The 27513-nt window shown below is 34.8% G+C and overlaps 1 protein-coding gene across 5 annotated transcripts; it reads right to left on the bottom strand.

Moving 5' to 3' along the window:
* Nucleotides 1–223: 223 nt before the first annotated feature.
* LOC143233386 (phenoloxidase-activating factor 2-like) lies at nt 224–27513 on the bottom strand. Of its 5 annotated transcripts, none has more exons than XM_076469582.1 (7): nt 27373–27513; nt 7161–7372; nt 5849–6022; nt 4635–4741; nt 3821–4092; nt 2308–2484; nt 224–559 (listed from the first exon to the last, which is right to left on the bottom strand). In XM_076469582.1, the coding sequence occupies exons 2-7, from the start codon at nt 7368–7370 to the stop codon at nt 522–524; spliced, it is 978 nt and encodes a 325-aa protein (XP_076325697.1). In that variant the 5' UTR covers nt 7371–7372; nt 27373–27513; the 3' UTR covers nt 224–521. The 5 variants fall into 5 exon arrangements, with proteins under 5 accessions (XP_076325697.1, XP_076325694.1, XP_076325696.1 ...); XM_076469579.1 differs by having other exon boundaries at nt 2324–2484; nt 27373–27512; XM_076469581.1 differs by lacking the exon at nt 27373–27513 and adding an exon at nt 8069–8179.

Below are 27513 nucleotides of genomic sequence, written 5' to 3' on the forward strand. Positions count from 1 at the left end.
TAATAAATATAGGCGACAACATAACGCCGATTATCAACTCTCTAGTGTAATACTTGTTTACTTATTCCTTTTATTAAAGAAACAACAAAAATGTAAAAACAACAAGTTCACATTTTAAGATTAAAGTTAGTTAATCGTATTTCCAAATTGACGAGTAATTAAGATTTTACACAGTTCTTGTTTCAGTTAATCTGTAGAAGGAAAAAGTATAATTACACATTCGTTAGAAAAAAAGAGAAATGTTTATTTATCAGTCTTGGAAAAATAGCAAGATTAATAATGACTGAAATTCATAACCCAAATAGCTTCCATAAATATAGTCACTGGAATTATCTTAATGAAGCAAGATCATTTATTGTCTTGATTTCGCAAGTTAATAAGGCCAGTATGACTCAATAGGTCTACCAGTGATGCTGGTAATCCAGGAGAGGTACATTTGTACACGGATATATATTCCAGGTAGACCAGGCTTTCCACATTCTACACCCCAGCCAACCAGTCCGGCCAAACCATAAGATCCATCACCTCGTTGACACATCAGAGGACCACCTCCATCTCCCTAACGGTCAAATTGTCAATTATAGTTATAGTGCATAATAATCATGACAGGCCTACCTGAAGGCTTAAGACAAATAGTTAAATTACTTATACTCCAATCATTTTAAACTCATATAAAATGTCGTACAACACCACAACATTGAACCTTACTGTCTTCAAACTTTACATGTAAATTGTAAACAGCGTTATTATTACAAAACATATGATAGATATCTATCTAAAATAACAGTCATTAAATTTTAAGTCCAACTTAACTGCGTATCTTTATTTTTATTATTGCAGGTTGTGAAACTTAAATTTATTATAAATTAATATTATGAAGAAAAGTTTTTTGTTACTTCATACTTGAGAAAGTTTTAGGAGTCAGACTCTGTATTCTTAAATCTTTACATACATAGTAACGGTACACGTCTGTTGAATCTCTACGCAAACTATACAGATGTGTCCGAATCTCTACAAACATTGTAACAGTATAGAAATGTCTGCTTAATCTACATACGAAACAGTGTACACATGTGTCTGCTGAATCTCTGTATAAACTATAGACACATTTTTGGTGAATCTCCACATAAAGTATACAGACATGTCTGAATTTCTACAAACGTAACGGTATACAAGTGTCTGCTTAATTTACATACGAAACACAGTATACACGTGTCTGCTGAATCTCTACATACATAGAAATGGTACACATGTATCTGCTGAATCTCTACAAAAAAGTACAAACGTATTCATTAGATGTTTACATACAAAATACATCATACACACGTATATTGTATTTTCACATGTGAAGTACACTGAATACTTTAGATCACTACATATATAATTATATTGTACACACATAATAATGTTTTTTATATTATTAACGAGGTAAAGCTTCGAGCATAAGTTTAGACGTTTGAGACATTCAATATTTAAATAAGATAAAATGAAACCAAAGTAATGGTTATTGTTCAAGCCTTTTTAACTTTCAGTTGTCTGTCATCACTAACATCAAGGGCAGTTTGTTTGTTTGTTGTTTTACATTATGGGATTTATGTCGTTCCCGCAAGAGTATATATTTCATACTGAAATATTCTGACAAAAACCTGTTTAGAAGTGCTAAAACACTTTATTGATTTTGTGATTATTTTACTAACAGACACTTTCAATTTGTAAATGTTTCCTTTCTGTTTTACAAGTATTGTTTTGTTTTACTCTCAGCTTACTGTGATTTCACGCCCTTTATATGCATACAGCTCATTCCGTGAAATGTATTCTTATCTTTTACAGTTAAACACGAAAAACCCAAATTATGCTAACACATCTTGAAATGTATTGAAATATGACGTAAGCCATCTTTATTAAACAATATAAATCCTATACGTCTAGTATGAGCTCTAATAGTAATCTGTCACGTTGGTCGTTTTTTATCAGATGAGGTTCGGTTTATCCTTTGGGTTTCATTAATTTATCTTTCAATATAAAGTTTTTCTCATACGTTTATCACTTATGACAAGGATATGTTGACATTGAAAATCTTTGCTATGTTCAGTTGTTTGAGTTCGGATACGTAGTTGTCTTTTGACTTGTCATATTAGAGGAATACCGTAATGTTGATCTCTTACGTTATTTTTGTTGACTTTCCAATATTCATCTGTTGTTTATGATCTTATGGTGTTTCGGGTCTATTTCAATTATTTACGGATCTTCAACTTATAGAATATTTACGTGTTTTTTTATTTTTATTTTTTCACGAATCATACTTACAATAATTAAAACTAACCTTACAGGAGTCTTCATCTTCCTCTCCTCCAGCACAAATAAAACCTTCATAAAGATGATACAAATGGCCAAGACGGGTGTTCTGCAAGATCACCTCACAATAATCATTACGTATCACAGGTACGTGGATTTCCCTCAACAAATTCGTATAAGAACCTCCCTCTGGTGGAAAAAAGAAAAACATGTTTAATTAAGTTTTATGATAATGCCATCAGTTGTACGCAAACAGTATTAACTTATTTCAACACCAAATGCTATCCTAAAAATGGTATTTATCGTCAGTTCACAGTTACACATATGTCACACTGAAAATGGAGAACTAATGCGATTTAGGAAATAAATTTATAGTTTTAAAATAATCAGTAGAGAAATAATTAACATAAAATTCTGTGCAAAAATCACTGATTTTAAAAATGTTTTGCAAATGAGTAAACCAGACACAATGTTAGAACCGTTCAAACAGCCCATTTCTATTAATAAGAAAACATACTAAGTTGAAAGTATTTGTTCTAAATAATGCATACAGCATATTTATAATAAACATTTTATTCAACTATCTCAATGAAATCATTCCTATGTAATCAGCTATAAGCGTTTATTTGTACTTATTTCGGGTCGAGCTTTGTATATCTTTTTATCACATTACAAGATAAATTATTTGACTACTGAAACAAAACTGGAAAAAGAAATGGGTATAAACGGGATTGAATCATCGACCTCCCGCATACAAAGCGAGTGCTGTGCCATATGATCCAAAGCCGAAAGATATGCCACATTATTAAATTGAATACTATGCATATGAAAACGGTGTATGTTCGACTTGAATAAAAAAATCCTTCGTTTGTCTCAGTTTCAATTAATTTTTCTTTTTACTTCCGTAATGATATTAACTCATTTTTTTTAACTCTCCCCTAAGGTATTAACAAAACTCGGGTCCTCTGGTATCAATAACTTAAATAGTGTATTATTTTATATCTCTAGGTAAACTTGTTATTCTCGTACATAGCTTATTTACCATATTGGTCAACTGAAAAGAACTACGTGGTGGCCAGCTGTTGGTATTAAATAGAGAGGCAAATGGCCGATGAAGGTCATCCTGTTTTCCAATTGCTATACAAAAAAGATCTTAACAAGCACTTAATTCACAATAAAAAACTTAACAACCAGTTACTTTAAAAAAAGATCTTAACAAGTACTTAGTTTGTATAGTAAGCGCTTGTTAAGATTTTGTTTGCAAATTATCTTAACAACCACTCACTTTACAAAAACAGTTCTTAAAAACCACTTACTATGTAAAAAAGATCTTAACAACTACTTATTATGCAAAAATATCTTAAAAATCACTTACTTTTCAAAAAAGCTCTTTAAAACCACTTAATTTACAAAAACCAAAAGATCTTAACAATCACTTATTGTACAAATTATATCTTCCTTAAGCAATGACATCTACTTACTAAAGGCAATTTTATCAAATTCACTTTGTTTGTTTTTTACTTACTAAAAGCATCCTTTCCCCAGCCAGAGACCACGCAGTTTTGCCCTTCAAATATTTCGTGTAAATTAGGAAGACAAACGGGGCTGATGTGTGGCTTGAAGATGACGTCTTGTTTCAAGCGGAGCACAGCTATGTCATTCCATAAGCTGATTGCATCAAATGATGGATGAATAAAGATTTTCTCCACATCGTAATCCTGGTGAAGATAATGTTCATCCTTATGTTGAGTATCCCATTCTCCTAGACGAATTCTCAGTGGAAACTGGTTTTCCTTCCTACAAAACAAGTTTACTATGACACTGGGTGATTTTACTCAACTGTACAGATAAGTTATAAACCAAACAACAATAGGCATAACTGAATAAACATTTAATGTAGATAACTAATGGAATTAAACAAGAGGTAATTGAGAAAATATCATAACAGTACGGATAAATGAGAAAACATTATAACAAAGAGAATATCTGATAGAATAAAATAAAAAGAAGTTAAAAAAACAACATAACAACACTGATATTTGATGGATTGACAAAATGATAAATAACGAAGCAAAAGATTTTAACATGCAAGTCAATATATCAGAATAAATTATAAGCAAGCCAAATAATTGAAACATACACTATTTATCTATTAATGTTCATAGCATACTATATTTACCTACGGCTACTACACAAGTAAACTTCGAAAAGGCTCAGTCAAGTTTATTTTTCAGTTCGACGCATTCATTCAAAAAGAAACGTAAAAACTAGAACCAAAACCTTGCATTTTATTCCAATTTGTGATTGCTTCACTGAGAATTCTCTATGCAGATACTTACGTAAAATTTGTTACGCAGTGAGCTACAGTAAGAACGTGTCTAGAATCGATAAGTGTAGCTCCACACTTGAAAATAGTTACTTTATTTTCCACCTTCAGTACAGCGCCCTGAGAACAAAAGTTGGAATACTCATTGTGCTTTATCTGACCCAAAACGCTTAAATAATTATATATAACAAACACTCAAATACTCGTGTTGTATGTGACCTGAAATACTTAAACAACATTATATAACTAAGATACTAATTATCTAGTTTCCATCTGACCTAAAATACATAAACAGCTATATATATGTATAGCATATCCTACGGAAGCAAAAACACTTCGCTAAAGCAACGCCAAAGATAACACGTCCGTTGACAGAAAGATATTGTAATCCACATTAACAAACTTTAGTGTGTACACTTATCTACTGTACTGCACACTTAAACAAGCCGTTTCACCAAACCTTAATAGGTTTAATAACACACATTCAGCACGCTTTTAAACAATCTATGACACAAAGTTCTATACACGTACATAATCACATCACACTTTTAAATGTTACATATTACCAAGCCAGTGGATTTAATCAAAACATCGATTTCAATTATTTGTTTCATCACATGTGTATATATATATATATGTAATTTGGTTTTGTTGAAACTACTATTTCTTCATCCGACATTGAAATTGCTGTACATTAGATAATAGATAATCGCTGAAAACGAGCAAACTCAAGGTAAAAACGTGAACTGTCTGACTCTGACCATGGTCATCCACTTCACCTTTCCACTGTTTGACACATTGACTTTTAAAGATAGCTTGTTAAAATTCTACTTTTATGGAAATAATTAATCGAACCTGTTTTAGAGCTTTGTTATTTTGACAGATATTTCTGCCTCTACTTTTAGTTTCATTGTGATCCACACGTAAAGTCACACGTAGAAAAATCGTAAAGTCATTTTTGTCCAAACTTTTAAAGGTTTATACTATATAAAGTATACTAAAAGTTTATACTATATGCTCTTTCCATGATTTTAAGAAGTGCGAATTAAACAAATAAAGAATTAATCCCCTTATCACATTCACCTTCAGAGTAACGATAAATTTTAATTCAAGTTATAAATTATTTACAAATTTAAATAATGTTAATTAAAATTGATGAATTATAACAATTCCTAGCATAAACAGAGTTCATGAACTATTCAAAGATGTACATTAGGGCTGGTCTACCTGCCAAGGCCATTCTCCGAACTCAGCATGGCCAATCTTTGGGCTTGTAAAGATTCCAGTGGCGAGGCCTTGTGGATTATTTTTACCACACTTCATTGATGCCTTGGGTGTTGTTAAGCAACAGACCTCATATTCTTTACAACTCGATCTTCTCAGCCCACCAAAATGCAAAAACTATGAAAAAAAAAAAACTTGAAATAAGGAACTTATTAATTTTCCTCAAAGTATAATTTCATAGTTCACAAAGACATTTTACTTTATATAACCTGATCATCAACGTTTGAACACATTCTTCTAACTCAAACTGGCTAAGGCCACAGGTTTTGCATCAGATTAGAATAATTTAATTTTGCTTTATAAGGTTGTAAAAAACATGTTGAATAACGCAAGGTTAAAAACACTTCACAGACGATTTAAAGGATAAATAAATTTTTAGTTACTCATTTCTGGGAGAATTAAAGAAGTTGAAAAGACAATGGAATACAGCGCAAAATAAGTAAATACACTGCAAATACTAAGTATTACTATTATGGGTTTCAGTAGATTTTTGGGATATAATTTTCTAGTTTCTTTTAATAAATGAAATTAAATAAAACGTGTAAATTTCACACATTTTTAAAAATTATATCTCATCCCGAAAATTCTAGAGTGGTGCAAAACTTTTGACCGTAGCTGTGCACATGACTTTTGCTTCTTTTATACAGATCTGATCGTCAGTCCAACATTTATTAATTTAATTGCCCCACATAGTATTTATTGACCTGACTGCTCTACAAATATTTAGTAATTTCTTTATTATTACAAACGTCTATTTAGTTGACTGCGCCTCAATTATCTACTCAGATGCTTCTGAACTGAATCTACTCGTTTACTTCACTACATAAAACTACTGTCGGTAGAGGCTGAGCTTGCAGTAATCTGCAAGCTCAACCTCTACCGACATCTATTAACCTGCTGGTTACTCATGTGTCTACTGATTCAAAGTATTCAGTGACTTAATAAATAGTTATAGACATCTACTGATCTGACTGTTACTCCAAACATCTATTAAGTCGGCCGTAACTCATAATACCATCGTTTAACTCTTACTCTTCTTATATATTAACTTAATCATTATTCTAAAGATCTAACTAATTATTGTCACTCATTCTAATCATCTGCTAATTTCACATCATGATCTCCAACTTCGACCACTTCTGAAGACATACTGCGATTAAAATGTTAAGAGAATTTTTTTCATATTCTTTGTAAATTGATCACCACATAAAAGATATTTAATGTAAAACATTCTCTTTACTAGTACTGTACTTACCCCTGTGTCTAACCCTAAATTTCCAGTATCACCTGTAGTAATATACTCTTTGCCACATTGACTGGAAGGAACACACACACAGTTGTTCTGGGGTCCTGGCATAAATCCCCCGTAGTAATCCTTCACCCACTTGTGATTTCCTTGTGAGAAAGCTTGTGGAGCCTTTAGGATGAACGTGAGTGCCACAAACACAACACGAAATTGCCCCATACCTAAACATGTATACAAAAAACAACAGTGCACAGAATAATTCTAAATCAATATACCACGAAAACCAATGAATAATATAGCATCGAGCACGTTGCCGATTTAGTTTTAACCACCAAGCTGGAATAGCAATCTATATTAAAAGTCATATTGAGGAAAACCATGTTCTAGCTACCTGTAAAATTTTATACCACGAATCAGTTATTTTCTATAACTAAGAATGCAACAATTTCAGATGTGACTAGTTTTAATGTTTCTTCCCTATCTTATGGGATTAGTGTAGCCTAGTAATTAGTGCACCTAAACTGTGAGTCAAAAATTCGTGGTTCACGATCGTGACCGCCAAAACATGCTTTGCACTTTTGGGATGGGTGGAGAGCTATAATAGCGATGAACAAATCCTAATAATTACTTAGCAAAATGTATTCCAAGCATTGGTGATGGTCGCTCTTGACTAACTTTCTTCTCTTTTGTCTGTCGAGTTAAAATAGGGATGGCTCTGCGTATCTCTGCGTGAAACCCTGAAACAAAGAGTGTCCTTTCAAAGCTAATTAGTAAAAACGTACGAACTACTTATTAAAAGTAGAGAACTAATAAAGTTTAAATAAAATATCATTCTTTCATTCTGCTATAGGTATATAAAAAAAATATGTGAGGTTTTCTGAAACCAAGCATACTAATCTCACGCTCTTCTTACGTACCGTTACGATTCATGTGACCAGTCTTGGTAAAATTACCTTTAACACCAAACATACAACAACTTTATATAATTTTGTCTCCTTACTATACCAGTTTACTTTAAAAAAAGAAGTGAAGTTTTCAAGAATGGAAATTTGGGTTTTCCCTACACCCCCTTCCTATTTCTAAGAATGCTTAGAAGTGAATCATCAAATTAACTGTTTGATCTCATATGTAAATTTATAACAGTATTCATAGATCGCATTGCCCTCAACTTACACCAAGTGTAGTAAAAGGAGTTACAACTATTCTCAGCAGTGAATATTAATAACTTTGAAAACTAATCTTAACCCTCTCCATAGTGTGGTAACTTTACGTACTTGAATCACTAAACTCTGGTGTTCGACTCCTCATGCTGGCAGAAGGTATATAGTCTATTGTATAACTCTGTGCTAAAACAAATTAAGACTACCAGGGTAGCGTTTTTTCTAACAAAATTAGGACACTTGCTTTTCACGGACGTTGACTTCTAAGACCACATTTAAACTGCAAGAGTTTGCTTGCTTGTTGTGATCTCACTACATTTGTGTAGATGCTATAATTATATATGTGTGGTGTGTGTGTGTGTATGGAATGTGTCTTTTGTCAGGAATATGTCTTATAATTACTTTTAAAATGTTTTGTTTGTAACCTGTATTTCTATCACATGTTCATATAACTGATATAGTTAAAGACATGACATACATTTATGTGTCAGTAATACTTCCAGTAGATCTGTCATATAACTACCTTTATGCAGTATATTTTCTCGTTACATTTCGATTCATCTATTGTGATAATATAACTATCCAAGTCAGATGTACTTATTGCTGTAAGTCGTTAGCCTGCTTGTCTATAAGGTAAAAATCAGCTTTTACAGATGACCTTCACGTCACACACCTTATATTATTCGTCCCGTCATTCAAGTCGTACAGAAATGTGTGTTTTCATTCAAAGATGAAGACACAGCGTTACTTTCACCCCAAATATGTATGCGTTTCCAAAGTTCGTGGTAAAAGTTACATCACTCGACTCGTAATCCGAGGGTTGTGGGTTGGAATACTCGTCACACCAAATATGCTTGCACTTTCAGCCGTGAGAGCGTTATAATGTGACTGTCAGTCCCACTATTCGTTGGTAAAAGAGTAGCTCTAGAGTTGGCGGTGGGTGGTGATAACTAACTGCCTTCCTGTAGTCTTACACTACTAAATTAGGGACGGCTAGCGAACAAACGTTACACTATCTGAGTTCTACCGGTGATGTGGTAACATGTGTGAAAGATTTCCACCTGAAGTGAAACTTCTCTTTTCGACTACACAACTGAAGGTAAGTTTTAAAACAAGTTCTGTCACTTGATTATTAGTTCCGTAGATGATTGCTAAATACAATATCATCAAAAGCGCCCTATGTGTAAAAAAAAAAAAAGTGTGGCCAATAAGGACTGAGCGTGCGATTTAAATGAATGAAATAAAAACTGACGGTCTGACTGATTAGACAAACACGTACAGCATTGATAACAATTTTACAGCAAACATTAATTCACTAGTTATGAAGGCCTTAGGAAGACCGCGTGTTTTGTTAACTTGGGGGCGTATACTTTCATTGTGCCAAGGCGGAAAATAGAGGCCTTTTTACAGGGAAATTGGAGAGGCTAGTGGAGTATAACTTCATATCCACCGGTTTTTGGAACTAGAAAAAAGCAAAACAGAAATTCAACGAACACCAATCCTCCTCTCAGCTATATTCGCTATATCTCCAGAAGATTCACTTGATGCAACTCCAGTGACTGTCCAGCTACATGATGAAGAAAAGAAGCAGCAGGAAGAATGTAAAAGAAGTCTAGCCAAAATATTCAGAAGTTTACGTTTCTTACTGCGTCAAGGTTTAGCATTACGTGGACATACTGATATGGAGGGGAACTTCCTGCAGTTAATGAAGCTTCTGGGTTGACGGCCAACTTGTCAAAGAAAACCACATTCACATCACCCCAGGTTCAGAATGAAATAATGGAGATGTTCAGCCATCAAATACTAAGAAACATAGCACGATACGTAGATGAGACGTCCATGAGACATTTCTTGGTTTGTACAGTGTTTCCAATACAACTGGTTAAACAATATCCTTGACTATACTTGATGTACGGACTAGACTCAATTTACCACTGTCAGGATTAAGAGCACAAACTTATGATAGAGCCGCTAACATGAGTGGTGCATACAGTGGGTGCCAGGCAAAAATAAAATAAAAGCAACCGTCAGCTTTGTTTTTCACTGCGGAGCACACAAGGCTAATTTAATCATGCAACATGCAGTTGAAGCTTGTGAATGTGTTCGAGATTCTATCCAGTGGGTACATGAACTTGGTGTTTTGCTTCAAAGGTCAGGCAAATACAAGACAATCTTTGAAAATATTGTATCGTCAGACAGTCATAATGTTCCAGTTAAAAACATCCGCCCACTGTGTCCAACACGCTGGTTGTGCCGCCTATCTGCAATTACATGTGCAATGGTCACTACAGTGACATTGATGATTCTTTGTCTGAATTAGCAAATGAAAAATCAGATGTAGCGGTGAAAGCACGAGGTCTACTGGACAGATATGACAAAGGAAAGACAGTTTCAGGATTGTTGATGGCTCAGCATCCATTAGCTGCATTAAAGGAACTAAACCGTGCATTCCAAGCAAAATAAGCGACAGTATCTGACATGATTGAAGCATCTGCAATGACAGTTGAGCAATTGCGGGTATTGCGAACAGAGGAAAATTACAACAAGATATTTGATGAAGCTGAGAAAAAGGTTACTTCCCTAGATCTGGTGCCTATTGAACTACCACACATGCGCAGACCCCCCAGAAGGATCACGGGTGATGCTCAGCACACCATTCTGCAACAGCTAGAGATTACTACAGAAGCCAATATTTTGAATTTGTGGACACAGTCATAGAACATCTGACCACCAGATTCAATGCAGACAACAATGACTTGAGGCAATATCTGGCACTTGAGAACATTATCACATCTGGCAAGATTGACAACTCGGTTATAAACTTCTATCCAGAAATCTCTGCAAACGGCTCGAGTTTCAGTTGCTCATGTTCAAAGGAACAACAAAAGCAGTATCTCTGAAAGGTGCAAAGGATGCTTACTGTAAAATGCATGAAACAAGTCAGCAGATGTTTAGTGAAGAGTTTCTTTTCATGAAAATTTTGCTTGTATGTCCAGCATCCAACTGCGAATGTGAACGCAGCTTTTCTGCATTAAGACGGTTGAAGACGTGGTTAAGGTCAACTATGTCTCAGTGCCACCTTAACCATGTGGCAGTTTGTCACACTCACAAAGATAAGGTCAACAAAATAAATATAGAAGAGCTTATGAAAGAATTCATGAACAGATCATCACAAAAGAGGTCTACGTTTGGGAACATGTAGACTAGAAAACTAAATGAATCTTACTTCAATGAAAAGTATGAATAATTATGTGCTACATTGTATTGATGTGTAATTTTTAAGACTTCGCAAAGACATTTTAATTATTTTTATCAAACAACATGAACAGTTTTTCAGTAGATATAAACTTATCAAGGGTAATTAATAATTTTATTAATATTTGAAGACGTAATTCATGCAATTATTAGTAACCTTGTCAAGTATAATGGTCATCTTTTATACTGTGCAGTGTGCAGGAATAAATTCATGTGGCAGTTAATTTGTGACACACATTTGTCTTTATTCTATTAACATTTTGAAAACTGTTCACAACACCTCACTTATACAAATCTACATGGAAACCTTGAAGTATCGTGGCAACAAAATTACTCTGTGACTGCATGTTTACAGCTTTCAGGTTCACGTAATAAGAGATTAACAATTTGCAAATTGAACAGTTCACAAAAGTGGTTGGAAAAATCATCCCCCCCCCCCATCGGGTGTAAAAAATCTACGTCCCTGATTATCTATATAGCTACTAGTTTGCCCGCAGCTTTTGATTTCATTTATTTAGGACGCTGCTCAATTGTTTTAGTTTGTTGTTTTCTGGCCGCACCTTTATTCACACCTAACATGTTTTTGATTAAACATCATGAGTTTTGTCAATACGTACAACAAATCACAGCAAGTAACAAAGTAATAATCAATAGAAATCAACACTAGCTTTAGGATTGCAACCCTGTTATTTGGAACCGACTTATAATTTACAGAACCAACCAAACCCTTTAAAATATATGGTGGTGGTTTTAACTCTCTAAAATAGTGTAAATAACGTCCTTTATTGTACCGCAATCTTGATTAACAGTTTCTTTTGATTAACTGCGTGCACTCGGTACAGCCGTATCATACATCATTATTTACGCTAATTGCTAAAACTAATATCACGCGACGGTAGTCGCTCTTTTATGACGAGAATTTCATAAAATCTAACAAATTTGTGCTTAAATGTTGCAAGTGAATAACGAACAATAGTTAGTTAGTTATTACCATTAGATTCCATCAAGAAATATAGGGCCGCAATCGCTTGCGGATTCTTCAACAGGTATTTAAGCGAGTAGGTTGTTAGCCCACTGCACCGAGCCGTCCCTAATTTAGTAGTGCAAGACTAGAGGGAAGGCAACTAGTCATCACCGCCAACTCTTGGGCTACTCTTTTTACCAACGAATAGTGGGATTGACCGTCACATTATAACGCCCCCACGGCTGGGAGGGCGGGAATGTTTGGCTCGACGCGGGTGCAAACCCGCGATCCTCGGATTACGAGTCGCACGCCTTACGCGCTTGGCCATGCCAGGCCAACGAACAATAACCGTTCACATTTATGATTCTTTTGAAAACTTCAATTAAACACGGGCCTGGCATGGCCAAGCGTGTTAAGGCGTGCGACTTGTAATCTGAGGGTCGCGGGTTCGCATCCCCATCGCGCCAAACATGCTCGCCCTTTCAAGCATTATAATGTTACGGTCAATCCCACTATTCGTTGGTAAAAGAGTAGCCCAAGAGTTGGTGGTGATGACTAGCTGCCTTCCCTCTAGTCTTACACTGCTAAATTAGGGACGGCTAGCACAGATAGCCCTCGAGTAGCTTTGTGCGAAATTCAAAAAAACAACAAACAAACAGTTAGAAACTGGCAATTGAGTTTGCTTGGCCTAGCTGATACGTATGTATCTACGCCTACTTTCACCCTATATTTTTAGTGTTCTAAATCAGCCGTTTATAATCCAAATGAATAAAACCTGAAATTGTTCCACTTATACTCGTCAAGTTGTAGTAAAAAAGTTTAGACGGATAGCTAGTGTGATTTTTTGGGTGAGCGTGCATAAAATTTTAGTTAAAATTATACAGATTTGATGAATACCTTTAGTCATGTAGCTCATAATTAAACTAAACTTGAGACATTATTATAGGTTCTAAAGATCTATCAATGTACCAAACATAAAAAAAATCCATATAAGTTTAGTATGTTTGTCTATGAAATAAAGGTTCCGAGCTTTTGCTGAGAAGAAAACAAGATAAAGAAAACTTTGAATCAAAATTTGATATATATCTCATGTATTTTTTTTAATGGCTTGCCTTAAAATTTGGTATGTGAAGATCCGGTAGACCACATAATCTGAAAATATATGTTAGTTCAGATTAACGTAGTCCGAACTACAAAATGTAAAACATCGCTAAACTATCACCCCTATTGATAACACACTGTGTTCTGAAGGTTATTTTAGCTGCACAACACACTACCATGACCAAAGGTATGTGGACACCTGACCATCACACCCATATGCAATTCTTGAACATCTCATTCCAAAACCATGGGTATTAATATGGAGTTGTTCCTTCCCTTTGCTGCTATAACAGCCTCCATTATTCTGGTAAGGCTTTTCACTAGATTTTGGAACATGGCTACGGAAATTCGCTCCTATTTAGCCACAAGAGCATTAGTGAGGTCGAGCACTGATGTCGGGCGAGAAGGCCTAGCTCGCAGTCGGCGTTCCAATTTCATCCCAAAGGTGTTCGATGGGGTTGAGGTCACGGCTCTGTGCAAGCGAGTCGAGTTCTTCCACACTAACCTCAGCAAATCATGTCTTTATGAACCTTGCTTTGTGCACGGGAGCATTGTCCAATGACGGTGTGCTTCATACCACTCCAGCCGACGCATGGCATTACATGGCGATTTTAGGCTTGTGTGCGGCTCATCGGCCATGGAAACCCATTTCATGAAGCTCCCGACGAACAGTTCTTGCGCTGACGCTGCTTCCAGAAGCAGTTTAGAACTCTGTAGCAAGTGTTGCAACTATGGACAGACAATTTGTACTCGTTACGCGCTTCAGCACACAGCAATCCCGTTCTGCGAGCTTGTGTGGCTTATAGCTTCGTAGCTCAGCCATTGTTGCTCCTAGACGTTTCCACTTCACACCACGAACAAAAACTAGTAGCTGTGCTGTTGAACTGATGTCATTCGACTCGTCTGCTGCCAAGGAAAAGTAGACAAAGTTGGCTGCTTTATTTGTAAGCATGTCATGTCTGCTGAGAGGCGTGAAATACTTCGTTGAACTGTCATACGATTCAAAACCAACGTCTGTAACTTGCGAACTGCTTCCGGACACAACTTTTCCGATGCAGTAATCATACATTGCTTGACAAAATCACCATCAGTGAACAGTTGACCAGATTTCTCTATCATCAACGAAATATCGTAACTGACTTCACATGCTGCACCTAAATCTGCTGACTGCTTTGAGAAAACGTTCTGCTGGTGATTCAGCGACCGCCGCAAATATTCAATTCGAGTTGTTCGTTCATCACCGACAAAAGTTGTGGAAATCTTTATGCTTCAACTCATAATGACGCTTTAGATTGGATACCTTCGCCACTGCTACTGTCGAATGACACAGCAGACAAATCACGTTCTTCTGTTGTTGAACAAAACAGTATTGCGCAGTCCAATCATCATAAAACTGCCGGTTTTCGTCGTCAACTTTTCTTCTACGATTAGCTGCCATTTTTGTTTGAAATAATATCAATATAGGGCTCGTAAGTAGATGTCGAAGAACAATTGGGACGCGCGAGATTTCGTAATTTCGGAAATATTACGTCATTGCGCCAAAGATTAAATGCCTACGCATTAACGAGTTTTGCTTATTAAATTTTCTTTATTGCTCGACGCAAATATGGAACCATCCAGTATCTAATCTAATGCATAATCTTCTATAACGCTTAATCTTTGCGCAGGCGCGAACTCTCTCTCTCTATTTCGGCAGGTTTTTGGATAAAAGATTAATATTTCCTAAAAAACATTAATCCCCTGGAGTGCTCGAAGACTAACTAGTCCTAAAGGGAAGGCAACTAGTCATCACCACACACCACGAACTCTAAGCGCGCGTACTCTCTATGTTTGACTTTCCTATTGGACATCGCGGGTCACTTGGCGACTCGTCGCGGGCTGGACTTTATGCACCACTAAACTAGTTGGAAAGGTGGTATCCTATGACAGTGCCACGTTGAAAGTCATTGAGCTTTTCGGTACAACCCATTCTGCTGCTAGTGTTTGTCTATGGAGATTGTATCGCTGTATGCTTAATTTTATGCGCCTGTTAGCAATGGGTGTGGCTAAAATAGCCGAACCCACTAATTACAAGGGGTGTCCACATACTTATGGCCATGTAGTGTATGTTTTAAAGCTTCATCTCGTATAGTACAAACAGGTATGCATCAGGCAAAAGTAAAATTACATTGATTTGAAAGCTTCGGTATTATTCTATCCATATCAGACTATACTAGACCACAACCCAGGTTACAAAAATAAAACTTGTTTGTAAAAGATCCGAAAACCATCGAACTTGCGGAACCAATGACGTATTAGAATTTCATGACATTTTAGGAAGATACTGTAGTCGTTATGGATAATATTTTCGTTCAAGTGGCGCAATAATGCATCTCTGACATGTTAATTGTGTATTTACAATGCATCTAATTGGTCTAATTTTAAGAGTTTCGAACAATTAATTAAGGAACAATAGCAAAGTTTGAAAAGAAGGGCAATGTTTGAGTCCGTAAATAAAACTATTTTTCATTATTTTTAGCAGTATATGAGTTTTCATTGTTGATGTTTTCTATATTCATGGTAAACAAATTACAAAACGGTGTGTGTTCCACAGGTGACGTGGCTGACTCGTTTGTGAAAGATTCGAAAAGTATCTCATCTGCTGAATCCCTGACATTTTATACTTTTTTTAAATAATAGAAATAATTTAGCAACAATCGATGGTGTATAATCATGTGTGCCGGATGAACTATAAGTGTATGGATGAAGGAATCAATCACAACCAAATTTTATTTGGTTCGTGCATATTACCAAGAAATATTATTAGTCAAATAAAATCAACAGTACTGTATCGTATCCATATATCCTACAGATTTCTTTTTGTCTCTAACGAGACATTTTCACTAACGAGGTACATAGAGTCTCTTAGTTGAGGTTTCGAACAATTTAAATTGGATCGTTATTGCCACGAGACAAACTACAGGGTGACCCGTAAGTCCCTACCCATCCATATATCGTATGTATCCAGTGTATTTGTGTGCTGTCCCTCATTCTCGCTGCATAATATACCCACGCTCTTCAAGTGTAAATGGGCTTACATCGGCCATATTTCTCTGAAGAAAAAAAAGGAACAACTTTATAATACATGCGTAATTGAATATAACATAATAACATATGGATGGGTAGGGACTTACGGGCCACCCTGTATAGTTACGCACCACGTAGATGTTTAAAGATTGTTATTAATATTTCCTGGTCTCTCGGTAGATCTGATTATCTAGATTAATGCAACTAATGTGGCTTTGATCTAAAAACAAACACCAACACAGTTTTCGAGAAGCATATGTTTTATTCTAATTCAGATTATTGAAAGTGCAGGTAGGATTCTCTTGTTAAATTTGTCTGTGCAATGGTTTATTTCCATCCTCACTCATTTTTGTGGCCTATGAATTTTTCCTATGTTATTTTTGGTATTTCTTAATATTTACGTACATGGTTAAAATTCAAAAGTTGCATATTTAACTAAAAAACAAAAAACAGCACACGTGTTTCTTAGGCACTTCTATGTACGTGATTAGTGAATTTAACTGGTTTTATTTGGTCGTCATTAAGTGTAATATTGCACAATGAGCGATCTAAGTATTGAAACCTGATTTTTATCGTCGTAAATCTTACAGCTTACCGCAAAGACAGTGAGAAGGAGGATTTTAGTGTCATAAAAATAGTTTAAAACATTTAATGATGTCATCCAAAACTCAAAAATAAGGTTACGGTTATAGCCAGAGATAAATATACCTTCTTATACATATTAGAGAAAATAGCTATGGCATTTTAGTAAACATTTAAGATCTTTCTTATCATGTTTACGTAACAAGGGTTGCGTGTTCGAATCTCCATCTCATCAAACATGCTCGCCCTTTCAGCCGTGGGTGCGTTATAATGGGATGGTTAACGCAGGTAGCGCGAAATTCAAAACAAAAAAACAAACCTAAGTTGGGAAATTTTTTCTTTAATTTCCTAGTAACTCTTAGTAGGTAACCACTTTTGTAGAAACAAGAAAGAGATTTGTTTTATTTTGTCTCCTGCAGCAACTCTTTACAGTGTCTTTAAGTTTCTATGTACGTATTTATAAATAAACGAATAACTAATTTATCTTCATCATTATATTTTTTGTTGGTCTGCTTTCCCACCAAATTTTGCCAAGTAAGTATACTCCAACTAGCATAATTTTGTATTTTACTCAAATATCAAAATATATTAAATTCACAGTAGTCTTCCTTTATCTTTAAGAAATCCAGAGAAGACCATTCTTTCCTTAATAACACATTTAATACACGCACGATTCGATATTGGCTTTTGTTGTTCGGCTACCTTTCTATTAATGTAACTGTTCCAATTGAACGAGTACAAATGTCACTGATGTTGACGAGTAGAAGTTCCCCTTAAATTCATAGACCTTGAATCCAAGTTATTCCTTTTCGGGGATTACCATCCTTCACTTATAACACAGATTAGGTAAAAAAAAAAAAAATGAGTGAGAAGGCAATTCACAATTTTTCGCTTTTCATGAGAATTAGGTCAAGAGAACAATATTCAACTAAATTTCGTGGCTGTCTGCCCACTTTAGGAATTGTGTAAAGTTCTAGAACGTGGCTGTTAAGCACACTTTAGAAATCGTGTAAGCCTGCAGTGCGTGGCTGTCTAGCTCACTTTAGGACTTTCGTAAACCCTCTGAACGTGGCTGTAATATAATTATCTTTACTTAAACATAGTACCTAATATAACATATCAAATGCGTTGCTTTCAGTTATGTTTTTGTTTTGTTTTTTGTAACAAAAAGAAACCTAAATTGACAATAAGTCCTGAAAAACTGCCTAATTTGACATATGATGAAATCAGAACATTTATCATAATAAAAAATACTCTGTATCACTGACGTAGAGGTTGACTATGTAGGATCAAGCCCCTGCCTTCCTTCTCATATGCTCCCAAAGTGTTTTTTTTTCTTGATCACAAATAATTGTCCACAACTACTAAAATTCACTCCTGTTTCCACACTTTACTTGCTGCGAGTTAGCAAAAAATTTCAATTTTAAAATGAATAATCGTGATATGCTATTAAGTGTTGATACACGAAAATTTATTGTCTAGTTTTATATTTTAAAACTAATTTTAAAGTTAATTGAATAGGAATAAAGGCGGATCTGTTTGTTTCTCGTGGCTTTTTATGTACCATAGGCAACCCACAGTTTTCATAGTCTCCCTTTAAAAAACAACAACATGCTTACGACGCTTGTAAAGTTTCCCTTTCATATCAATGAGTCCCTGTCCTTTTAATGCACTCTCAACACGCTGGGATGAAGCAAAATAAACGTCAAACGTAACAATAGCCAAAGCGATCACTTCACTGGTAATATTTTATTGGTCCTAGCCTACTCATTGGCTGATGTTTAAATGTGTTTGTAACTAAATTATTTCTTTTTTAAGTTTTTGTCCTAGATTGCTCATAGGGGCTTGCGGCGATTTGTCCTGATGGGGAAGCAAAAGCTATAAAGGTGGATTAAAAAATTAAAAAAAAAATTACAGGACTGCCAATTAAAATTCGTTACTTGTAGTCGTTAATTATATTTAAGATTAAGTACATCCAATTAAAGATAAACACAAGACAGATTCGGCTACTTTATATATATATTTATTTCATCCTCCTTTCCTTTTGATTGAATAAATTTATTACATTTTCATAGAAACTATCAGTCTTTATTTCCTTAAGATTTTTCTCAATCGCGATGAACACTAAACTTGCAAGTCTTTCTTTTCAGTGGCTCAGCGGTATGTCTGCGGACATACAACGCTAAAAATCGGGTTTTGATACCCGTGGTAAGCAGAACACAGATAGCCCATTGTGTAATTTTGTGCTTAATTAAAAAAAAAACAAACAACAAACAACTTTAGTTGTCGCTGTTCATTTCTGATGTAGCTGTATATTATTTTTACATGAAAGAACGTTCAACTGGGGCACTGGTGGCTGGAAGAGCCAAAGTCAACACATATAGCTTTGTATGTTGTTGCAAGGTTTCATCTTACTTGAGATTTCGCAAACAAAAATGCAATTAATTCACTGGTTTTACTTTCAAAACAGCATCAGCGTATAAAAGAGAAAGTTCACTCTTCAAGCGATGAATATCAAAATATTCTCCATAATTATCTTGCAATGATTTTAATGTTAATTCAGGAAATATTTTTTTTGTACTTTTCCTGTTTTTTATGTCAAGAAACTCAAGAAATGCTATGTTTTTTTTTCTGTATGTTATTTTAATGTCTTCTTCGGGATCATTTCTTATTTGCTTAGTAGGAGGAGTATAATCCATCGACTCTGCCCAAAGTTCATTGAAATAGTTTCTCTTACTTTATATTCATACAGTAGGATATGTTAAATATTCTATTCTATAGAACATCAAATATAACATTTATATATGAGAAAAAAATACCGGCAAAAGTATTCAACAAGAAATTAAACTCGAAATCCCTGAGATTCGATGAAAATGCCTATGTACAGGTAAAGGTTTCAGTATGCTGGTTGCCAAAGTTGTTAATAATATTTTGAAATAAGTCAACGAGTTCTTCCTTGTATTCCAAGACAGTTTCAACAAAGCAGTAATTATAATTCCAACTGGTCTGGACCACTTTCGGGAATCTTTACTTCAGTATCTAAAAGATGCGCACGCTTTGATGATTTCGCAAAAAAACAAAGTTTGCAAAGAATCTGTCACTCTCCTTGAACTTCGTCATAGATTGTGACAACACTAAAGTTAATCTATATGCCATACAAAAGATGGGAAGGCTTTTGGATACTTATCTCTAACTTTCTTTTGAAGCCCATTTAGCTCACTGGACGTCACGCTTGCCCTATCACAGGTTTGAGCAACACATTTTGATCCAGTATTTAATTCATCGACTAAATTAAACATTATATTGGGTAAACCTACAGCTGTTCAATCTTCACTAACATGTGTAAACCCCAGAAATCTATCACAAATTTCACCATCTTTAGTCACATATCGCACAACAATGAAAAGCTGAGAAATGGTTCTTGCATCAATAGTTTCATCTAAGATAAGAGCCACAAATGGAGAATCACTTATTTCGCTTTTAATTTTGTTCAACAATACTTCCCCTACACAATGAGGTCATTCTGGATTATATTTGGGAGGCCAAATAAAAACACTCGATTTCCCTAAATGGGAATTCAATAATGAATCATATTTCTTGCACAATTTACTAATTTCACATAATTGCCTTGGTTAGCATACTATGTTGATTTATCTTTTATTTCTTAATGTCTCTATTCTTCTTTAACTTGGCATTGCGCATTTGCACATCTATTTTATGTTCGAATGCAATCCGTGATTTTCCAATTATAGTTAGGCCTGGAGTTGAAAATATATGACTGGAGAAATGTCTTTTAATTTTCTTATGCATATTATTTAAATCATCAAATCCGCTTGACTTTCATGTCCCAAATTCCCTGTTAAGTAATAAAAAAGGTCAGCAGAAAAGCTTATGCAAGTTAGGACAAGCAGTTAATCGAGACGTCCTGTCCCATTGGTTTACATTTAAGTTTTGAAAGCACTGTTTTGTCCTTCCTATCAGGCTTAGAGCTAGCATCGGTTTACCACTTCTGATGATGCTTTCTTTATCACTAAAAGACTTTGTATCAAACTGGTTCACTAATAAGCTTTCAATAATACAGTTACAATTTTTCCTATTATCTTCTGAATCCATATTCAGATCTGAAGGGTGACACGTCACAAAAAATTATGCATTCAAGAAATAACAGTATGATTTAATACAATGCCCGAAGCACCTGCACATTAGATGATATCATAGAGGTAACAAACAGCTACGAGCGCGAGGTGCAGGTTATAGAAAAACAAGTTTCCAAATGTCGCAAAAAATCAACTATATTTTTTTCTTATTGCATTTGATTTGTTTATTTTACATTTTAATTTATAAAAGGATAATTACGAAACAGTAACTTATAAATTATTTATTTTGCTAACATTTTTTAGTGATTTAAATAATTTAATATGTGGACTATTAAATTGCCAATAACTTCCTATTTTGCGTGTATTTCGAAGTAAGATGAACTGGTAATTGCTTCCTTTATGCCATAGAAAAGACCAATATAACATTTTTTAATACAAGTATGAATTTGAATTTTTTTATTCAGAAAAGTATTTGATAGTTTAAATATTATATTATGTAAAAAATATTTTTAGTTAGAAATAAAGTTCATTTCTAGTAGGAAAGAAACAAATCAACTCAAAAAAAGATCATTTTGCAAATTGCAGTCCAGATTTTTCCCAGCAGTGCTGGCCAAGCATGGCCAGGTGATTAAAATACTCAACTCATAATCTGAGGGTCATAGGTTCGAATCCCCGTCACACCAAACATGATTGCCCTTTCACTCGTGGGGGCGTTATAATGTTATGGTCAATTTCACTATTCGTTGATAAACGAGTAGCCTAAGAGTTGGCGGTGGGTGGTGATGACGAACTGCCTTCCCTCTAGTCTTACACTGCTCAATTAGGGATGGCTAGCGCAGATAACCATCGTTTAGTTTTGCGCGAAATTCAAAACAAACCAAACAAACCCAACAGTGCTTTACCCCGTATGTGGTAATTACAAATTATGTATAGTATAGTAGAGTGCTTCTGTATGAATGAGTTGCAAGCTCATAAAGTCATATTTAGCTGATACTTAAAAATTATTTTTAAAGATATTTTAGGGAAGAACTGCCTCCCTTTATTTCATGAGCCGAACGCCTTTGGTTGCTCATTAGTAAGTCAAAGGACTTATATTGGAATTCAATACTCGTGGTGGGCAAAACACAGGTATCCGTTCTGTATCTTTGTGCTTAAAAAACAAACAAATATTTAATGCGTTTAAATGGAGTTTCTTGGTTGAACTGAATTCAAATTGCATCTTACTAAACTCTAGGCCTTGTAGACAGCCAGCCCTTAGTAAACATTTATTCACTGAATAAAAAAATAGGTTTGAACCGTAATAAAAAACATATGATCGTAAGTAGAAACCTACTCTTAGATTACTAGCCCAACGCTCACTTTATCACGTGCTGTCTGGAGCGTTTCTTGATGTTGCGCTATGTTTACTTACAGTTTTATAAACAAACAAGCTGAGATACTTGTTCTTTGTCTAGGTTATGAACTTGAAAAAAAGAAACATGAGGAGTTAAGTGCATTGATAAAGAGCAAATAAATCCTATTTTTTACACAATTTATTCATAACATATTATTACAGTATTTATTATTACCTCACCAAAGGTTTTGTGTAAGCTTTAAGAACTCAATGTGTATATACTTAAAACGTGGTATACACTGTGTGATAGTCATGGTGACTTTGTAGGAAGAGGTATCGGCCAAAGTAATATTGGTAGGGATGCTTTTTCTTACCCTCATGGTCAGGTAGGTTAAGGCGTTCGACTCGTAACCTGACGGTCGCACCAAACATTTTCGCCATTTCAGCTGTGAGAGCGTTATAATGTTATGGTCAATCCCACTATTCGTTGGTAAAAGAGTAGCCCAAGAGTTGACGGTAGGTGGTGATGACTAGCTGCCTTCCCTCTAGTTTTACACTGCTAAATTAGGGACGGCTAGCGCAGATAGCTCTCGTGTAGCTTTGTGCGAAATTCAAAAACACACCAGACTGTTACCCTCTTTGAATACCCAGCTCTTAATGTACTTCCACAGTGTTTCACATCATTAGTTAATTGACGATAATTGGCCACAGAAATGTCTTATGAGCCGAAGTTAAAAAGCCATGGGTCAGAATAGGAAGTGGGTATAACTCAAGTAACGATTCTTCATATAAACCTTTTGGTGGCCTGTAGAGTAGAAACTTCAGCTTAGTTTGTGTAGTATTGCAACAGTGAAAGTCATTTGTTTTATTGCATTTCTACATAGACAGTGCTAGCGCATCTCTAAGATATATAAGATGTTTATGTTCTCTCCCCATACTGTGTTTTATGTTATAGAAAATTTAATAACTTTTGTGTTTGTGTGTGTGTAAGGACATAGCTCAATCTATGAATGTAGTTAACGTTAAGTACCTCAAAGATTATACATGCTCAATAAAAGCATTAATGAAGGGGGAAGGAGTTGTGCACCCACCATTAACATGTCCTTTGTTCCAAAAGACTTACCACTGTATTAACCTCCATAAACTTGATAGCGTTTTCTTCCCCTCAAACTAATAAAAAGCACACAAGATATTCTTCATTTATGCCAAAAAAAAAAAAAAACAAAAATAAACAAACAGTGACAATCTTCTTATTTAATATATTACCGTGTTTCTCCGAAAATAAGAGAAGGCTTATATTAATTTTCACTCCAAAATATGACACTAGGGCTTATTTTCGGGGGATGTCTTATTTTGATATATTAAAAAAATGAAGTTACAAAGTAAAACTATTAAACTAACCATTTAAAATAAACTATTATTAAACTATTAAACTAACTGATTAATACTTAAACAAACTAATTAATAAATTAATTTTTTTTATTTCTTTCCTCTTCCTGCCACTCTTAACTAGGGCTTATTTTAAGGGTAGGGCTTATATTAAAACTATCCCCAAAAATCACACTAGGTCTTATTTTATGGGTAGGTTTTATTATCGGAGAAACACGGTAGTATATAAAGCAATAATTTTTGCTTCTAGGTTTTTTCATTTTTCTAAAAATTAGGGCTGAGTTTGAATATCAAAGAAAAAGTTTAAGTAAAAGTGGTATACGAAAAGTGTGAGGACCACAGCCATAGAATATTGATGGTAGAGTAAAATCATGCAGTTTAAAGTTTAAACCGTCAATATTCGATAAGTTAATTATGTTTGAGATCGTGAACAAGCATTCTCTTTATTGTTGTTGTTTTAAACATGTGTAGTAAATTTTCATATTAAGTAACATCTTTGAAACCAGTGAGAAATCTGTTTTGTGAAAATTGTAAAATAACAGCTCAAATTATTTTTAAGTAATTTTAGATATTATTGGATGCTTACATATTTCTATAAAATGTTTGTTTTGATAATATTTCTCCAATAAATCGTCGTTAACATGAGAGTGATTTATTTTTCGGGAACGATTTTAACGGTTCCAATTGAATGATCTTAACCTAGTAACATATTGAATATTTCCATAGAGGAGAAAGAATGGGGATTTAAATTTCAGGTGTAACCAGCTCGTATGTGTGATATTGATTGTTTGTTTTTGAATTTTGCGCAAAGCTACTCGAGGGCTATCTGCGCAAGCCATCCCTAATTTAACAGTGTAAGACTAGAGGGAAGGTCATCACCACCCACCGCCATCTCTTGGACTACTCTTTTACCAACGAATAGCGGGATTGACCGTCACATTATAACGCCCTCACGGCTGAAAGGGTGAGCATGTTTGGTGCGACGGGGATGCGAACCCGCGACCCTCAGATTACGACTCGCACGCCTTAACCCACTTGTGATATTGAAGTTAAGGAAATATGTGACTGCATTATTGCTAGAGCAGCTTTGATATTAATTTTTCTGAAAAGGGTCTGATGACCGCCTGGAGGGATTAGATGCTTTAATCATTCGCACCACTATTCAGTTATGTATTGTTTGTCTGTCAGTCAGTTAGTCAGTCACATAAGGGATGCTGAACTTGTACTGTTTTGACATCAGTAAAACGTGCGTATGCCATAAATCACGAAAAAAATTGTGTATCTCTAGGCTACAACACATGACATATGAACTTAAAAGTCAGAAACTAAAAAAAATATTTGTTACTTTTGATTTTGGTTTTATTTACTTTGAAAACAGAACACTTTCGGAGATCCTACGGAACAACATTTGGTTATATCTACATGTGGAACTATAATGTAATATTAATGAAGCAGTATAAATAAAATATCTTCAAACCAACAGAAATTATTAAGGAATATTTCCAACTTGCACTGTTATGCAGAGTTAGCGTAATGTAGTCAACAAAGTGTTAAGTATGGTGTATTACAAAAACATGTTAAAAGCTCTACTCACGTTAAACTTAAATATGTGTTAGCTATGCTATATTATTATTTAACATTCAGTAACTGCTCACGTTAGGCTTGATGTAGTACATTATGTTAAATATGTCGTGCTGCACATGTCATACTTACAGCTCTTTACAATAAGCTAAAGGTTATTCTTTAATTTGAAAGACTCAACTGAAGCTAATTTATGCCTCTGTTTTTGTTCTCTTATCATTGGCTTTAGAAAGCGAACCAAATATGACTTTAAATCTCACTTATTGCAACCAACGTTCGTTTTTTAGTTACAAGTGAATAACGGCTGCATCTCAAATACATAAGTTCACACAGTAATGACTTACTTTCGTCTTTCCCTCCTGTGGTACATAGCACATTGTGTAGCTTAGTGCTTAAGTACAAACAAATAAATAAATACATTCTTTTGTATTTGTACAACGCAGAATTTGTGTAAATTTCCAATGTTTACATTGTAATAGATTTTTAATGAGACAACAGAATCTGTAAAAACCTTTAACGTTCATACAATAACTGCTTTATCTTCAAGCAGCACAGAAACTATGTAAATGTCTTATGCTTACACAGTATTTATCTGTTTGTTTATTGTAAGCACGAAGCTACACAATGAGCTATCTTTGCTCTGCTCACCACAGGTAACGAAACCCGGTTTTTAGCGTTCTAAGACCGCAGATATGCCGCTGTGCCACTGAGGGGCACTTATACAATAACTGCTTTGTATTCGAGCAAAATAGTATCTGAAGAAATTGCCAATGTTTACTCAGTAACTACTGTGCATTCAGACAGCGTAGAATAGGAGTATATTTCCAAGGTTTTGAAAGTACCACTTTATCTGTAGATTCTATGTATTTCCAATTTGATTGCAAATATAATTAAACTACTTTAATTTTATATATTCATTTGGCAGGGCTGAGTGTCAAACTAAGCTACAATAATTCGGGAATTACCCTGAATCTAACGTACTGTGTGTCTTGCATGATATTTATCAAGGTTGTGTAGTGTATGAAAGGCGTAAGCTCTTAACAACAAATTGATAAAGTTTTTAAATGTTATAGATTTACATACATAAAATAATTTCACTGTCTACATCACTGATCCAGAAATATTTCGAACTAAATCTTGAAAATATATGCGTTTTTTTTTTGCCGTTTATTTCGATATGTCATCATATTTGTAACAGATGAAACGATAAAACTGCTACTAAATGTAGCACTGTAGCTGCAGATCATTGAAGCCAGTCCACACGTATGTATGAGTTTGTCCCATATCAAAATAAGAATTTCATATATTCATAAATCCAATTATGCTGAGAGATTTATAAACACACAACAGTGACACACGGTATGTCTGCTGACTTACCAGGCTAGAAACATAGTTTCGATACCCATGGTGGGCAGAGCACAGGTACCCCATTGTGTAAATTTATGCTTAATTACCAACAACAACAAGATTTATGAACATCAAAATAACTGTCCATATATTTTGTCCTAGCTAGTGTTATTAACTTGTTAACACTGATGTCATGTGCACGGGAAGTGTTAACCTACTTGGGAGTCCCAATCATTCTGTTAATAGAATAATACAAAGTAACTCGAATCCGTTATGTAATCAGTTTTGAAATAGCTTTTTCAGGTAAAATTAAACTAGAGTATCATAAGAAACAAAATGAACTTACCGGCACAATTCTGTTCGCCAAAGGACCGTCACGGTTTGTTGCTTCAACTTGCAATGGATGTCCTTCGTAAATTCCCGGAAAATAACCAAAGGAAGTCATGTGACAAACTTACAGATTTCACTTTTCTCAACCAGTTATAAA

Source organism: Tachypleus tridentatus, chromosome 12 (assembly GCF_004210375.1).
Source record: "Tachypleus tridentatus isolate NWPU-2018 chromosome 12, ASM421037v1, whole genome shotgun sequence".
Classification (NCBI taxonomy): Eukaryota; Metazoa; Arthropoda; class Merostomata; order Xiphosura; family Limulidae; genus Tachypleus; species Tachypleus tridentatus.

Bases quoted from the DNA above. Each gene is read 5' to 3' on its own strand.
- LOC143233386 (XM_076469578.1), bottom strand. From the start codon at position 8,120: ATGTTTGGTGTTAAAGGTAATTTTACCAAGACTGGTCACATGAATCGT. The intron at 4,742-5,848 runs GTAGACCAGCCC...TTTTGTTCTCAG, and splicing joins TCGGAGAATGGCCTTGGCAG to GGCGCTGTACTGAAGGTGGA. The intron at 4,093-4,634 runs GTAAGTATCTGC...CTTGTTTTGTAG, and splicing joins CACTGCGTAACAAATTTTAC to GAAGGAAAACCAGTTTCCAC.